Source organism: Nelumbo lutea, chromosome 4 (genome assembly GCF_056320005.1).
Source record: "Nelumbo lutea isolate HS-2025 chromosome 4, American lotus-T2T, whole genome shotgun sequence".
Lineage (NCBI taxonomy): Eukaryota > Viridiplantae > Streptophyta > Magnoliopsida > Proteales > Nelumbonaceae > Nelumbo > Nelumbo lutea.
In genome coordinates, this window is record NC_142687.1 from 101,070,287 (window position 1) to 101,088,455 (window position 18,169).

The 18,169-nt window shown below is 38.5% G+C and overlaps 1 protein-coding gene across 1 annotated transcript in view; it reads right to left on the bottom strand.

Moving 5' to 3' along the window:
* ABCI13 (non-intrinsic ABC protein 11) overlaps positions 1-18,169 on the bottom strand; it is a 73,917-nt gene extending 55,748 nt beyond the window's left edge. Inside the window, exons 1-3 of the mRNA XM_088984771.1 lie at positions 17,542-18,169; positions 17,230-17,358; positions 765-860 (exon numbers count right to left, since the gene is read on the bottom strand). Coding sequence (XP_088840897.1) covers positions 765-860; positions 17,230-17,358; positions 17,542-17,727 — 411 coding nt within the window. The 5' untranslated portion in view covers positions 17,728-18,169. The remainder of the gene's footprint in view (positions 1-764; positions 861-17,229; positions 17,359-17,541) is intronic.

Below are 18,169 nucleotides of genomic sequence, written 5' to 3' on the forward strand. Positions count from 1 at the left end.
TTCCTCCATTTTCACTTTCTCCTTTCCTCTCTTCACTCTTTCCTTCACAAAGTCACTTCTTTCTTTCTAATTCCTTATTCTTTGGTGGGAAGCAAGCATTCTACTTACTTTTCCATCCATATTCTTCATCTCTCATCGCCCATAGCCCCTCATTCACCTCACAAATCCCACCACCATATCTTAAATTAGTAAGACCCTTACATCAGATATTGAAAGTAATATATGCCATTCTCTTATAGATTTGAAGTTTTCCGATGCTTTGGCATGGTTGTTAATATCATTGCCTTTTTCAGTATAGATGTCAATTATGCTATGTAAAAATTAAGGAATTACCATGGGATGTAGAACTTTCTTAATCAAAATCCATCACCTAGGTTTCAGCTTAATAAATAAGCACAACTTTATAACTTCTTACAGTTTCAGTTTAATAAATTATGTTCTAAAATTCAATAAGTTACGTTGAAACAAGTATAACTTCATACATGTTTAAGTCTTCCTACTGCCTTCATATCATTACTAGCTACCAAAATACTAGCAACATCTTCTGCATCAGTGTTTGTAGTCGTTTGGGTGTTATGATAGTTCTAATTCAAGTTAAAGAATAAAAAATAAGAGCATGCATTGCAATAAAAGAAAAGAGAGGATTAGCAAAGTTGATCAATAAGTCAGATATATTAAATAAGAACACATTGTTGCAAAGAGAATTCTTCACCTTTCAAATGCTAACCAAGGACACTTTAGCCCTAACTCCCTCAAAAGGTTACCTTGTCAGGAGCAAGCAGTCCTGCTATAATCTTTAGAACCGTAGATTTCCCAGTGCCAGAAGGCCCAATTATTCCAACAGCTTCTCCATGTCTAATCTGTGTGTGCATATACGATTACAATAAGAACATATAGAAAGGGAAACCAACATACGACTTGAGTAAAATTTCTAGATAAATAGGCAAAGAAAGAAAGAACCAGCAGAAAACATCAAAAACTGTTTCATTGAAGTAGATTCAAAAATAAATTTAGGTAAAACTGTGTTGTGGATGCTTTTACAGCCGCTAACAGCAGCAGTGATGGACAGCAGCAGTAATGGGCGATTAATTCAGAGTTTAATGGACAGCAGCAGTAATGGGCGATTAACTCAGTGTTCTCATCTTATCTAATTCAGTGTACTCATCTTATCTAGCTAGATACAGTTCTATCTTATCTAGTAGGGAGTCTTATCTGTTCAGTGTTCTTATCTAAATTCAGTAGTATAGATCAGTAGGGAGTCCTCCTAAAAGTGGGATTTATCTTCTTGTAATCTCCTATTTAAAGGAGCTAATGATATTCAATAGAGGCATCGAAATTCTCAGTCAAGACAGAGTAGAGGAGAGTTGGTGATCTCTTGAAGAAATCACCATTAAGGCACCAAGATAGGTCCTCAAGAAAATGGAGGAACAAGGGAAAACAGGAGGTCTTCCCCGTGGACCGACCCGTGACGAGATCCTATTCGTGGGCCTGTAACAAACTGTCATTTTATTTCTACATCAATAAGTCGGCAAATCATAGGCAATTACTAATGTGGTAACATTCAAGCTTCCAACATTGAGTAAATGGACATTTATAAGAGAGAAGAAAGAAAGAAATACCATAGGTTGCATCCCATAGGTTTTCTACCTTTTTTTTATCAATACACTAAGTTTTCTCCTTGTGTACAACTTGGGACATAAGGGTGTTTCTTAAGATTTTATTGAATACATGGTGGGAGCTGAATTTTAGCATCCATTACAACCAGTCAACCACTACACAAGAACATTCCCTAGTGTTGCAGACTCAGGTTCCTTTTATATAGGACTGATGAAGCTAAATGATATATTAGGACTAGACCACCGCAAGTGTTTAGGCTTGACAGTAAGCTTCTCCCTGGGACTAGAGAGACTGGAGTAAACGATGATTATCTAGTGGTGGTTGGATGGATGAACCATTATCCAATGGTCCATGGAGACTTCAATTGTATTAGAGAGGTTTGAATCACAGCAGACAAGAAAAATAGCTGGTTCAATACTTCAATTGAATTGCAATGTCACCTGATTCTATAGCCGATAGATTAGCAAGAGGGTGGCAAGAGAAGGACTACTGCTCTGTAAAACTTTCAGTTAATTTCCGTATCTTTTTTCTCTTTGTGATAAGATCTTGGTCAGCCATTGATGCTTCTGGTCTTTCTTCCTAACCTTGTGAGGAAAGGTCTTCATACTTACATGTAACTTTAATGTGTAGCTGATATGAAGAAGGTGAGATGGACAAACGGCAAGACAAGAAGGGATAGGATTAACAATATGCACATTGGAGAGGACCCAGAGTAGCCTCAATTGGTGACAAGATGACAGAAATTTGACTGAGATGATTTGGTAATTGCACAGATGATCAATGACTGCACTAATGAGGAACATTCTTGTGCAAGTAGAACACTCTTAAAAGACCAAGGGAAAGACCAAAAATAATATAAGTTGAAGTGTTAAGAAGTGATCTACGGACTTAAAATTTGACAGAAAATATGGCTCTTGGTAAAGCATAAAAGCAGGATAGGATCTATATAGCCAACCCCAATTACCTGAGATTAAGGCCGAGTTGGGTTGAGGTTTTGGGCCCTTTGTTAAACCACTAGTAAAGCCCATCCATCCTGACATGTTTTTGCAAACAAAATTTGGATGGAAGAGCACAGGAAACACAAAGACATGTATGAATGACCTCTTGGAAAATGGCCTTCATACAAAATATAGGGAGAAAGAAAAAGTACACTCACCTAAGAAAAAAATGAAAATATAAATTTTGAAAAAAAAATGACTCCAAAAGGAAATGCAAACTATGATAAATGGCTAAGTGGGGCAAGGTGCCAACCAGCCGGTTGGTAAGGTCACCTGCTGGTTGTAGCGGAGACTTGGGATTGAATCCCTCCTGCACCTGAGTGGGGGGAGTTATGGGTTGGGGGATGTGCTACCCCCCGTTGTGTGGCCCTTCAAAAGTAATCAAAAAAATACTGTTATTTATAAAAAAAAAATAAATGGCTAAGTGGGTTATTTATGGATTATGGTAGGTTTTAGGCACTCTAATCCATCCATTAAAGAAAAGGGATATGGATAAATGTGCTCAATTCTTTTTTTTATATATAGAAAGTGAGAAAAAAAAACATCAAAGAAAAAGGAAGAAAAGATAGGAGTAAGCTTTCCTGTTAATTTATCATTCTTTCTTTTAATTTTAACTTTTGCAGTAAACCCCACCCCAACACGTTTTCCTCCACCTCTTCACTATGATATTCCTACAGCCTCCCTCATGAGATGGAGGACCATATTCCTTTTATTCCTATCACCCCATTCTGTTGGCTAATACTATGCTATCTCCAGGATTCTCAGCACCAAGACGCAAGTGAGAAGAGAAAAAAGAAGATTGGTGTGAAGAGCATAAAAAATGGAAGAAGAGGAAGGTAGGGAATCTTGTTTTCCTCCTACACTTCTTTAGTATTGTTAGCACTCTTGTCTAAATAGAGAGAAGAACAAGAATAATCTTAGAGGTGTCAAGAATGAATGACCCCCACCTCAAAGAGTCTCTTATATATTAAAAGATATGTACAATTACAAGAATGCCCATATAGGGCTGAAAGAGAAAAAAGAAGAATAAGAAGTATAAGTAGTGTACAACAAGGACTAGAGTAATAAGATACATCAAGTTATAGAGTCTCCACCCCCCCCCCTCAAACTGATGCCTAGACATAAGCATCAGTTTGTCTATAAGAAAGAGATGACGAACTCTAGTCATAGCTTTAGTGAAGATATCAGCAATCTGCATGTCTGATGCTACAAGAGGAAGCAATATAGACCCAGTAGTGAAGAGATCTCGGATAAAGTGGAAATCCACCTCGATGTGCTTGGTCCTCTCATGGAAGACAGGGTTAGATGCAATCTTGATAGCACTCGTATTGTCTACATAGAGAGGAATAGGAGTAGGGAGCTGAATGCCAAGATCCATAAAGAGAGACTGTAACCAAACAATCTCACTGCAAACCGAAGGCATGGCCCTATACTCTGCTTCAGTGGAAGACTTGGAGATTGTTTGTTGTCTCTTACACTTCCAAGAGATGAGTGAATCACCCAAAAAAACACACCACCCAGAAGTGGACCTAAGTGTCTAGACAACTAGCCCAATCCGCATCAACATATGCTCTCAATTGAATAGGACAGGAGGAGGAGAAGAACAGTCCCTAGGAAGTTATGCTTCTAACATATCGAATGATGCGATGAACAGCAGTCATATGAGGCTGACGAGGAGAAGAAACAAAATAACAAATTAACTAACAACCTGAACAGCATGAGAAATATCAGGCCAAGTCATAGTGAGATAAATGAGGGACCCCACAAACTGGCGATATAAGGCAGCATCAGGAAGTAATGGACCTTCAGATTTAGATAGCTTAAGATTTAGCTCCATAGGTGTATCAACATGCTTTTCATCATTAAGACCAGCAAGTTTAACAAGGTCAGAGGCATACTTTGCTAACAAACAAAATATCCTCGATCACTACGATGTACTTCCAGTCCTAGGAAATATGTGAGAGGGCCCAAGTCCTTCATGTGAAAGGAATTATGAAGTAATAGTTTCAATTCACGAATGCTTTCAGCATCATTCCAAGTCAACAACATGTCATCAACATATAGTAGGAGAATGGTATTACCCTGAGGTCGTCGCCTAACATATAAAGAGTGATCAAAAGAACTCTAGCTATATCCAGCAGCAACTACAACATCGCGAAAGCGTTCAAACCATGCCCGAGGAGCTTGTTTTAGACCATATAGAGATTTTTTGATGCAACATACTAAAGAAGGATCACTGCAGTATCCAGGAGGAGGCTTCATGTAGACCGTCTCCTTCAATTGACCATGAAGAAAGGCATTCTTCACATCAAGTTGGCATATGGTCCAAGACTGAGCAGCAGACACTGCTAAAAGAACACGAACTATGGGGATCTTTGCAATAGGAGAAAAGGTTTCTTCATTGTCAATACCATACTCCTGACTATATCCCTGGGCAACTAAATGTGCCTTGTATCGATCAAGGGATCCATTAGACTTCAGCTTAATGTCGTAAACCCAACGACTCCCAACAATGGATGCATATGGAGGAGCAAGCACAAAATCCCAAGTGTCATTCTCATGTAAAGCATGAAATTCTACATCCATGGCTTCCTTCCAATGAGGGCTACTATTAGCTTCCTGGTAGGAGCAAGGAACATCTGTGGGGGATAGGACAGCGGACAAAGAGCTATAGTTTAAAGGAAAACCATAGCGGTTAGGAGGTCTAGATATACGAGTAGAACGATGAAGAGGAATAGAAGTATAAAGAGGTCTGAAGTAGAGGTATCACTTATAGGAGCAGTGGTAGAATGATGATCTAAACCAAGAGGAAGGAGAGTCGCAAGCGTAGGGGCTGGAGCACATAACCGCTTGCGAGAGAAGACGAGAAAGTCCTTCTCAACAGAAGGAGGTGGAGCATCCTTTGAATCAAAGTTTGGCAAAATAGAAACAGACGGTGCAGACAATCTAGCAATTCCAACAAAAAATGAAATGTGCTCAAGGAAAACAACATTGTGTGATATACGAATGCAACGAATAGAGGGGTCATAACAAAGAAATCCTTTGTGGACAGAGGAATGAATATAGTTGATCAAAAAAACAGTTGTACTGGCCGCCTCTACCCAAAAGGAAGGTGGAGTATGGGACTCCTACAATAATGTCCTCACAACACTAAGGATATGTCCATTCTTGCACTCAGCCACACCATTCTGCTGAGGAGTATCTAGACAACTTCGTTGCACTTGTATTCCATGGTCCTTCAAATAGGATAAAAAATCTCCATCAATGTATTCTCCCCCTGAATCCGAACGGAGAATACGCACTTGTGATTGAAACCGAACCCACACCGCAGCATGAAACAACTTAAATGTTGGGAACACCTCAGACTTGTAGCGAAAAAAGTATATCCATGTGTACCTGGTACAATCATCAATGAACGACACAAAATATTTCTATCCAAGCCGAGAAGGGACAGAAGCAATCCAGACATCACTATGTATAAGCTCAAAGGGAGAGGTAACATGCTCAGATATGTAAGGAAATGGTAAGGTACGACTCTTACTTAAGCAACAAGAAACACAAGATGTATCAAATGTGTGCAAGGAACTTTATTCTTAATAAGGCCTGAATCAAACAAAATTTTAAATTTTTCAGAATGTAAATGACCCAAACGTTTATGCCATAAGTCCCAAACATTATTTCTATGACTCAGAAATGAACTAGAAGTGGAGGAACTAAAATAAACTGATGATGCTACTGTTTTAGGCTTCTCGAACTCCAATGCAAACAGACGACCCAACATGCACCCCTTCCCTTTCACCTTTCCAGTGTCCCTGTCCTAAATCAAACATCTATCCTGAGAGAAGATGAGAATGTTACCTTCATTAATTAATTGGCCAACAGAATTCAAGTTTGTAGTGAGATTAAGAACAAGAAGAAGGGTCTTGGTAAGAGGGAAAGATGCAGTGGGTGAAAGCTTAAGAGACAGATCACTACTACCAATGATGTTTAACTTTTCACCATTGGTAGTAACAATATGTTTGTGATGGGTTTTAGTAAGGTTACTTGGTTGGTTAGGGTAGGCTCCTGTCATGTGGTTGGTAGCTCCGGAGTCAATGATCCAAGTATGAGAATAAGAAGCACAATAACCGGAAAACTCGCCATGTAAGCCAATGGCAGGAAGAGCAGAAGAAATAGCAGAAGTTACCAGTTGTCGAGTGTTTTCCTCAACCATAGATGCCAGAGAATCACCTTTAACAAAAGAATCACCACCAGTAGTAGATTTCTTACTCCCATGTGCTACAACAACAGTGTCAATTCAATAGGTTGATCCTTCCAGCTTTATAGGAATAATATCTTCTCTATTGGAGGTCATTTCAGCAAGAAAACAGCAGTCCAGGCACAAGGATATCAGAGACAACCAAATTCAGCAATCAAGAACTCATGATGATAGTCCAAAAAAGGCAAGTTTTAAGACTATCAAGTCTAAAACCCTTCAAATATGAATCTGAAGTCTGAATCAAATAAATGAGAAGCGAGAAAACCCTAGGACGACACCAGATCTAGGGTTATAAGTTGATCGAGTCAGCCGATTGAGAGAAAACTGTGATTTACCAACACAGCAAGCGTCTTTTTCAAGAATAAGGAGATATCTTGTGCTGATCGAAACGGTCCCTAGAAATCTCCAAACCAGAAACTTAGTGTAGGATTAAGAAGAGCTTGAGAGGACCCTTTAATCTGGAGAGAAAGAACTCAAATCACAGGCTGATGTAGAAGGCCAGAAGTCCAAAAAAGGAAACTGTACAGTGTTACAACACCAAGAAGATCAGAACTCCTTCGAAAACTTCACCAAACCAGATGTTGTTTGTAGGTAGAATAGATCAGGTCTAGGCGACACCAGATCTGAAGTCCAAAGCTGTTGCAGTCCAAAAAGGAAATTGTACAGTGTTGCCACCCCAAGAAGAAGATCAGAACTCCTTCGAAAACTTCACCAAATCAGATGATGTTTGTAGGAAGAGTAGATCAAGTCTAGGCGACACCAAATCTGAAGTTTGGCCTCGAACCAATGTCTCACAAGAGAGATCTAACGAAATCTCTCCTACTGATTGCGCAAAGAAGACTGAACAGAAAAGGGTTGATCAAAACAGCCCTAATATGACGGGATTACTGCTTCTAGTGAGTTTCACAAGAAAGAAAAAATAGATCAGAGAACAACCCGCTCTGATACCATGTCAACACTCTTGTCTGAATAGAGAGAAGAACAAGAATAATCTTAGAGGTGTCAAGAATGAATGACCCCCACCTCAAAGAGTCTTATATATTAAAAGATATGTACAATTACAAGAATGCCCATATAGGGCTGAAAGAGAAAAGAAGAATAAGAAGTATAAGTAATGTACAACAAGGACTAAACTAATAAGATACATCAAGTTATAGAATCTCCGCAAGTATGATATTCCTATAGCCTCCTTCATGAGATGGAGGACCATATTCCTTCTACTCCTCACCCCTTTCTTTCTTCCCTTATTTATTTCTTTCTTTTCTTCTTTGTCTCATATTGAAATACATGTAAGGGAGATAACTATCTACAGCCTTTTTCTTTGAAACTTGGATGATTATGGTTCCTTACTCCATCTTAACCCATAAAATTACTATTTTATATGCAAAGAGACAACCATCTACAACCTTTTCTATGAAACTTGGCTGATTATGGTTCCTTACTTCATTTTGACCTCAGAAATCATTACTTTGTACAAGAGAGAAAACCATCTACAGTCTAGCTTAGAAAACTTGGCAAATTATGGTTCCTCACAACATGATAATACACAAAATCATTATTTAAATTTTAAAGAACACCTACAGCACTATTCATGAAATATGGATAATTATGATCCCTATTTGCTTGCTATACAAAGAAAAAAAAAGATTATTTATTTATATTTGTTGGTTTTCGTTCAAATAAAGAGGCAATATACACCTTCAAAGGAAAAATCTCTAGAAAAATTCTACTTAGTTTATTATGCTTATTTGTACTTCTAAGCCGGAATCAAGAGGTTTTCTCTGCACCTAGCAAAGATGTAATTAAATAAACATCTATGTGATTTCCTAAATGGAACTTACCCAAATATCAAAAAGCTCAATTATTAGTTTAATTGGGTGAATTATGTTACTTGAGAAATTATACTAAAAATTTTCCACTAACACTGCAATATATATATTAACATAGAAACCTACTAAAAAGAGACCAGAATCTCTTAGAAAGAAGCCAATCATGGAAAACCTTCACCTTGAACATCCAATATGTCACTCACATTTTCTCCAAGACCTTTTTTTACAAGATTTTCTCCAAGACCATCAATTACATACAAATATTATTAGAGAGCTTACTACTTTCACTTTCTTCTCAACTACACAGAACTAGCAAAATCCTCTCCCCCCAAGAAAGATCAAGCCCAATTTTTTGCCAACTTGCACTTCCTTTTCAACTACCCTTGTTAAACGCAATTCTTTACATACTTGAAAAAATTCATCAATATGAATGTTCTCTACCTCATCTTCATATTCTACTTCTAACTCGCCCTCTTTTCAACATCCACCATCTCGAGTCTTCAAGAATCAAGCTTTCTCCGTTAACCCAATGAATCTAAGGCATCCCAACCATTCATACAAATAAGTAACATATCCAACATCAAAACTCATCCCTTTCAAGTTTTCTTTTACCAATAGTTCAATATCCTCAATCTTTCCTTTGGAAATAGATCAGAACAATCATCAACAAGACTTAGCATCCCGCTTTCAAAGTATTGATTAAAGGGATGAATACTTCCCTTACCAACCCTCCTCTTCTAAACCCTTTCATAACTTTTATAAGGCCCAGCCCTACAAAGATCACTTACAAGCTAAGAGAAAACCCTGCTAAAACAAGCCAAATGCTGACTCTTGGAGTTTTTCACTTTTTAACCACTCTAATCAAAACCATATCACCCAACAAGACTTAGCATCCCGCTTCCAAAGTATTGATTAAAGGGATGAATACTTCCCTTACCAACCCTCCTCTTCTAAACCCTTTCATAACTTTTATAAGGCCCAGCCCTACAAAGATCACTTACAAGCTAAGAGAAAACCCTGCTAAAACAAGCCAAATGCTGACTCTTGGAGTTTTTCACTTTTTAACCACTCTAATCAAAACCATATCACCCCACGTTTCCAATGGTAATTTTATACATTTCAATACTCAACCAAACTAACAAGTCTTGAGACCACACCACATCATCATAAACATTACCCACAGAAATTCCATCCTATTGATATTCATAACCTTCTCGACAAGAAGGACCTTTTGAACATCTAGGGAAACCATGTTCCCCCAAGGGTGGAAGTTTTTGCTTGGCTAGTGGCATTGGATGGCATATTGACATCAAATCATCTTCAAGACAGGCTTTCACTTAGCTAGCAGATGCGATCTTTGTGAGAATGCTGAGGAATGTCTTTCATTTTCTTGTTGAGTGCCTCTTCTCCAAGTTCATTTGGGTTTTTTTCTCCAAATGGCCTAAGATATCTGGAAATGTCAAGGCAAATATTGCTTGCAGCTGCACTCCTTTCACGGTTTGTTGGGAACTTTGGAAAGAAAGAAATAGAAGAATATTTGACGAGAAAGCTTGCTAAGGGAACATATAACACTTCTATGCAGCAAACAAATTATGGACTGGATCATTATTCTCCCAGAGTTCAAAGGAATCACAAAGGAAGATCTTGGTTTTGGATTTTGGAACACTTTGCAGCTGGCCTAATTGTTTTTTCTTTGTTTCATATGGACTAAGTTTTCTTCTCCTTTTTCTTTCTCAATGTATCTTTCTTTTGTTATGCTCCCCTTTGTAGCTATGCTCTATAGTGATATCTCATCGCTATTAGATGTACTTCTATTAATAAATTTTCTTTTTCATTTACTACCAACAAAAAGGACCTTTTGAACAGCAATGCTAAACTCAGATCTTACCTCCACAGCATTGCCCACCACATCCTCCAACACCATCAAAATAGAACCTTCAACACCTTCATCATTATCTGATTTCTCCTCTAAATCATTCTCTATATAATCACCTGACTCCACCATTGTCAAATCCTCCTTTGCCTTGTTTTCGACTTCCTTTTAGTTACCTCTAAATCATTCTCTATATAATCTAACCCCGTTCCAGTGTTTTAAAAGTGTAAGGCACAAAAAAAGCACAAGGGAAAATTTGCACCCAAGGCAAGGTGTAAAAATCCAAAAATTAAAAATTAGAAAATTAAATATTAAACACAATAATTGAAATTATAAACTCAAATTTTAATTTTTTTTTTAAAAACCTATTATTCAAAATTAAAATGAATAAACACAACATATAAAAAAATATTCAAATGAAAATTTAAAAGTAAATCATGCATACAAAACATATTCAAGCATGCAAAACCCTCAATCTCTTGTTTTTCCCAATTTTATTCCTTCAAAATAGCTATTGTGATGTAAAATATTTTTTGCATTCCTGATTCTACAAGCCACCTTTGTACCAAGCCCCATGAGACAAGCCCAAACAAGTCCATGTTTTTTTGTAAGAAAAAAGACCAAAAAGTTCATGTTGAGGTCTTAAATTCTTAATCCCTACACAAAATTTTGGTGAGAACCCCCTATTTGCTAATGTTGTTCATTAATTCATCTTAATAAAATATCTTAAAAATTAATTAAAATTATAAAATCTTTTTTCGTGTGTGTAGGGATTAATAATTTAAAACTCTAGCATAGTCTTCTCTGATCTTGCCTCAAGGGGCTTGGTCAAGGTAGGGATTAATAATTTCAGCAACAAGTGGTGTTGAGTGCAAGGTGTAGTGTGCAGTGTGGTGAGAAGTGAATTAGGATAAAAAAAATCAGATATGGGACATAACAGTGACAACAAAACTAGTGTGGTGGTTCCCACCGACTACTTGAATGTTCAGATGACTTCTATGAAATTGAATGGGGAAAACTACGTGCCTTGGGCGAAATCTGTAGAGGTCTTTCTTGTTGAGAAGAAAGTGAAGCATATAAGGGAAGAAAAACCCTTTACCGAGTCTCATGAGTATGGTGATTAGGAACAAGAGGATGCACAGATTATAACTTGGTTATGGAATAGTATGGAACCCAAGATCAATATGAATTTCATGTTCCTTGATACAACCAAGGAGGTTTGGGACCATGCCAAGAAGCTGTATTCGGGACAAGACAACACAACTAGAGCGTATCAGCTTTATCAGGAATACTTTAATCTGCAACAGGGTAATCAAAGTCTTGAGGAGTACTATGCTAGCATGAGAAGCCTTCGCAATGAGCTGAATGTGTACCATCCCCTCACCTCTGATGTTAAAATTCAGCAACAGCAGAGAGAACAACTAGATGTGACCAGATTTTTTGTAGGACCGAAACCTGAATATGAACCAGTGAGCGCACAAATACTAGGAGGGTCAGCTCTTCCATCTTTAGAAGAGGTGTTTGCTCGTCTTCGGAAGATCTCTATTAGACTTACAGAGAACTCTAGTATCTCTGACAGGTCGGCCTTTGCAGTGTCAATAGGGGGAGGCCGTGGTGTTAGAGGTGGAGCTCGGGGAGCTCAATCTGGTCGTAATGGTAGCAATGGACCGATGTATGGTCGTAGTAGTGGTGGTGGACCTATGTATAGTCGTGGTGGTGGACATATTGGAGGTCGAGATTCAAGGGGAGTTTGTGGTAGAGGACGTAGTTCTGGTCCAAGAAGATGTACGCATTGTGGTATGGAAGGACATACCATCAATTATTGTTATGATTTGCATGGCCCACCCTCAACTTGGGCAAATCATGCAGTGACCAGTTATAGTAGTTCCAGACAGGAGGGTCATCCAGCTGATCAGATGCCCTCTATATCTACAGATGTTCCCAGGAAGGAGATGATGAGTGTTCCACGTGATGAGTATGAGAAGTTTGTTCAAGCCACATCTCAACAAAATACAGCCACTCTTGCACACTCAGGTATGGCTTGTCTGGCATCCAAACCTAGCCCCTAGATTATTGACTCTAGAGCCTCCAATCACATGACTGGAAGTCCAAGTTTGTTTTCCTCCCTTTCTCAATGCCCAACATCACACTCTGTTACCCTTGCTAATGGTTCCACGTCTTCCATTTGTGGTGTTGGTAACGTTAACATAGACCCTTTATCTTTATCCTCAGTTTTGTATGTTCCCAAGTTTCCTTTTAAACTTATGTTTATTAGTAAGTTGACCAAGTCCCTTAATTGCTCTATCGCTTTTCACCATTCTTCTTGTGTTCTTCAGGATCTCAAGACGAGGATGAAGATTGGTGGAGGGCAAGAAGTTGGTGGACTGTATTATCTTGATGGTGGTGGTAGTGCATCAACAGCCCTTCAGACATCTCTTTCTCCTCTTCGGTGGCATTGTAGATTTGGTCATCCATCACTTAAAGTTTTGAAGTCTCTTGTTCTGTCGTTGAGTCATCTTTCTGTTTTGGATTGTGAGTCATGTCAATTAGGGAAACATCATCGTGTTTCCTTTAGTCCTAGGGTTGATAATCGTATGTCGAGACATTTTTCTTTAGTTCATTCAAATGTATGGGTCCAAATAAAATAATGCCATACAATGGTTATAAATACTTTGTTATTTTTATTGATGATTATTCAATGATGACATGGCTTTACCTAATGAAAGAAATGATTGAATTGTTTTCCATTTTCCAAAAAAATTTATGCTGAAATTCGCACCAATTTGGTGTACAAATTAAGAGTCTCCATTCTGATAATGGTCGTGAATACTTTTATACACCATTTTAGGAGTATTTGGAACAACGTGGCATTATCCATCAGACTTCATGTACCTACACCCCACAACAAAATGGGGTAGCTGAGAGAAAGAACCATCACCTTTTGAAAACCGCTTGATCCCTTATGCACCATATGTATGTACCCAAACCTTTTTGGAGTGATGTTGTGCTTACATCTTGCTTTTTGATTAACCGGATGCCCACGCCCATCCTTAAAGATCATTCTCCCTTCACCACTTTGTTTCCTACCTTGTCTTCATTTCCCCTTACTCCTCGGGTTTTTTGGTGTGTCTATTTTGTTCATAATCTTGTACCGAGAAGAAATAAGTTAGATGCACGATCCATTAAGTGTATTTTCCTTGGCTATTCCCAGACCCAAAAGGGTATAAGTGTTATCACCCTAGCCCCTAACGTTCCTTTGTGTGTGATGATGTTACTTTCTTTGAGTCCACTCTATTTTTCTCAGGGTCAAGTGATGTTTCTTCTTCCTCACCACCTCCTCCTCTTTTTTTTATGAATGATAATAAATTTATTAATTCAGAAGCAAATTTAGAGTGAGTTCATACATCATCCCAGCGAGAAGCACGAGCTGCAGCCCCTCCTTGAACCTTACAAGTAAACTAGGAAAGAAAAGCAAGAATCACAACTGAGCCCAAAATAATTCTTCCCTATTTACCCCTTGCTTAGCTAACACATCTAACAAAGTATTTGCTAATCTCCCCACCCACTGTACAGTGACCAACATATTCCTTGTCAACCAACTAAATTTCTTCATTTCATTCTTGTAACGCCACATAGCCTCTTCAGGATTTTTCAACCAACCCACCAAAACTTTGGAATCCCCCTCGATTATTAGGTGTTGTACCCCCAACTGGTTTGCAAATTGCACCCCTTGTACAGCAGCTAAAAGTTCTACCCTGATGGAGTCCCAATTCCCAATACACATTGACAACATGTACCGGTTCCTCCTCCAGCTCCATCACCGTCAACAAATCCAGCAGTTGTTCCCACACCAGCTACAACCCCAATTTTTTATCTTGATCTTCCAATTTCCTTGCAGAAAGGTAAACACAATTGCACTCTTCATCCTATTTCTAATTATGTTTCTATCACTCATCTTTCTGCTTCCCATCGCCAGTTTATCTCTTTGTTATCTTCTATTACCATTCCTATGAATGTCCAGGAAGCCCTTGCCTCTCCAGGGTGGCACCATGCAATGAAAGAAGAACTCTCTACCTTAACTCATAGTCATACATGGGATCAAACCACACTTCCTCCTAATAAGCAAATTGTCGGTTGTAACTGGGTATACACTATTAAGCATTTACCCGATGGCAGTGCAGAGCGGTTAAAAGCTAGACTGGCTGCCAAAGGGTATTCCCAAACATATGGTATTGACTACACAGAGACGTTCTCTCCTGTTGCTAAAATTGGTTCAGTTCGTATTGTGATATCTCTAGTTGCTATGTATGATTGGCCTCTCTTTCAGCTTGACATCAAGAATGCTTTCTTACATGGTGATCAACTTGAGGAAGTCTATATGGAGCAACCATCGGGGTTTGTTGCTCAGGAGGAGGATGGTAAGGTGTGCAGACTAAAGAAGGCCATTTATGGACTTAAACAATCTCCTCGTGCATGGTTTGGTAGGTTCAGTAAAGTGGTAAAGAAGTTTGGTATGAAGCAGTGTCGGGTTGACCACTTAGCCTTCAGTCATGACTCACAAGCCGGAAAGATCTTATTGGTGGTATATGTAGATGATATTATCATTACCGGGAGTGATAAATTGGGAATTGATAGGTTGAAGATCTTTTTGTAGGAACACTTTCAAACAAAGGACCTTGGCAAACTAAAATACTTCTTGGGGATAGAAGTAGCAAGGTCTAAGCATGGTATTAATTTGTGCCAGAGAAAATATGTTCTTGATTTGTTGGAAAAAACAGGATTATTAGGTGCCAAACCAGCCGAAACACCTATGGAATCAAATATCAAGTTGAGTAGTGATATGGGTGAAGAGTTTGATGATCCTGGAAGGTACAGGCGATTGGTGTATAAACTAAATTACCTAACCATTACCCGGCCAGATATTTCATTTGCAGTTAGTGTGGTGAGTCAATTCATGCAGAAACCCCAGGTTCCACATTGGAATGCAGTTCTAAGGATTATAAGGTATTTGAAGGGAGCTCCTGGTCGTGGCTTGATATATCAGAGTGGAGGAAATCTCGAAATAGAGGGATATACTGATGCTGATTGGGCTAGCTCTATATCTGACAAAAAATCCACTACAGGTTATTATACTTTCCTTGGAGGTAATCTGCTAACATGGAAAAGTAAGAAACGGACAGTTGTGGCAAGAAGCAGTGCAGAAGCCGAATATAAAGCTATGGCACATACCACTTGTGAATTAGTGTAGCTAAGAAATCTTCTACAGGAGATGGGATATTCAATTAACACTCCAATGAAACTTTATTGTGACAACCAAGTTGCAGTCCACATCTCTTCTAATCCGGTTTTTCATGAGAGAACCAAGCATATAGAAGTTGACTGTCACTTAGTGAGAGAGAAGGTGATGAGTGGAGTGATAAATACTGCATATGTTAACACAGAAAATCAATGGGCATGTTCATCAAAGGGTTGAGTCGGGGGAGAGTAGATTACATATGTAACAAGCTAGGACTATATGATATATACTCACTAGCTTGAGAGGGAGTGTTAGTGTTGACTGTGTAGGGGTATTTTAGTCTTTATATTTATGTTTAAAGCTGATGTGTAATGTTTCTGTTAGATGATGTGTCCCACACTTAAGTAGGGACAAAGTAGTCTTTTGTTATTATGGATAGAAACATATAAATTCAATCTGGCCGACTAGAGAGTGATCTGAGTTCTCTAGTTCGAAACAGAATTTTCTTCTTCTTTATTCTCCTCTCTTCTTCTTCTACTTCTTCTTCTAGTCTCTCTAATATTTCTTGAACCCTAATTCTAACAGAATTCTAGTGCAGATTAGGTTTATAATAAAGGGCACAAGGAGGAATGTCCCTCCACCATAAGCCCACCAAGAACTTTAGCTTACTTCCCAACATAGGGTATATCTGATAAATATCATAAAAGAAGGGAATAGTGATATTGAGCTTTCAAGGGAATGAAAAGCTTACCTACTATCCACTTTGTGTTCCATCCAGCATGGAGCCTGCACTTGCTTTATTTTGTTCTCTATCCTAAAGTCCTAAGATTGAGTCAAATTCCCCTTTGCAACCTTAATGCCAATAAGCAAACTAAAATAAATAACGTCAGCCAAGATAACGCAATGCATCTGTATTTTAGCATGGTTTACTTCTTGCCCAAACTGCAAAATCCCCTAGGCTCTTTGAAGAGTAAACCATATATACTTTCTAGTTTCTAGTGTAACCAGATTGAGAGTAATATAAAAACACTAATAAAAAAGAGAACCCATGTGGAGATATCAAGAAGGTTAGGTAGGTCAATCACTTAAAATAGATATTTGCGTTTCCCATCCATTAGTATAGATATCCAAACCCCGCAGACAAGGAGGGTAGCTGGCAGCAAATAGATAAACTGGCTACCAACTTCACAGCCTAACAAGAGAAAGGCCATTTTTCCATGGTGCCTTCTCCTTTTTACAAATTCTTGCGGAATGCTTCAGATGAAAAATCATTCAACATATGGGCTAATCAGTTTAATGAAACAGAAACTGGGTTGTAGAAAATAGACCTTGAAGTGCTAGATTTTGGTTTAACGAAACAGCACCATGATTCAACATATATAACATAAATGTTCAATAAAAAGAAAAGCCAAATTCACCTTTAAGCTCAGACCTCTCAAGATGTGCTTGTCCCCAAATGACTTGTAAACATCTCTACACTCAATAAGGACATCCGACTCATCCTCAACCTCTCTAACCGCACGCATATTATCTTTTTTAGACGATCCCTAACAACATAATTAACATAAAAGTCATTATTACGATCTTCTCCACATAAATTTCAGCTAAAACATATTTCAGCACATCGCCCACGAATATGAAGCAATGTCAGATGCCAAAAAAATCAAAAAAAAAAAAAGATAACACGAAAGTTGAAAGTTCCAGAGTAAATGGAAATTTGGCGAACCAACATTGAACTTGATTGCAGATAAGCCACCGCTACAGCTCCTCGGAGGGGCCGAACAAGCACAAATAATCTTCCTCTCCCCGAAATACGAACCCAATCTCTTTCTGCTGGGAACCAAAAATCTAGCAGATTGAAAGGAGCACCGGAAACTGGCCAAAGGGGGAAAGGGGGAATTCACTGCAGCAACCATATTTTCTTGGCAACTTCTGAAGCCAAGGAATCAAAAGTATAGAATTCTGACGCGCACCCAAACCGTTTTACAGGATGAAACACATTAAATTCATTAAATTCCCGTCTTTGAGCGAGAAAAAGAGAGACTTCTGCGATGGTAGGTCTTGTTCGTAGAAGCTAGAAAGCGACCTCCACAAGAATTTCCTCAAAAGTTGAATTAGAGAGACGGGTAAGTCCAGATTCGTATTTTCAGTGAGAAACACATGACAAATTGAGTTCTCCTATCTTTGAAGCCAGGATTCGGGATTAGATGTATTCTTGTTCTTTTTTTTTCCTACGATTTGTCTTGCCAGTGTCCTGGTTGTTGATGGTAGAGATAGAACCGTACGTAATATACTACGGTGATACAGATACGAGCAAGTGCATGGAAGAAGGGAATGACGCAATGGTTCATAAATCAT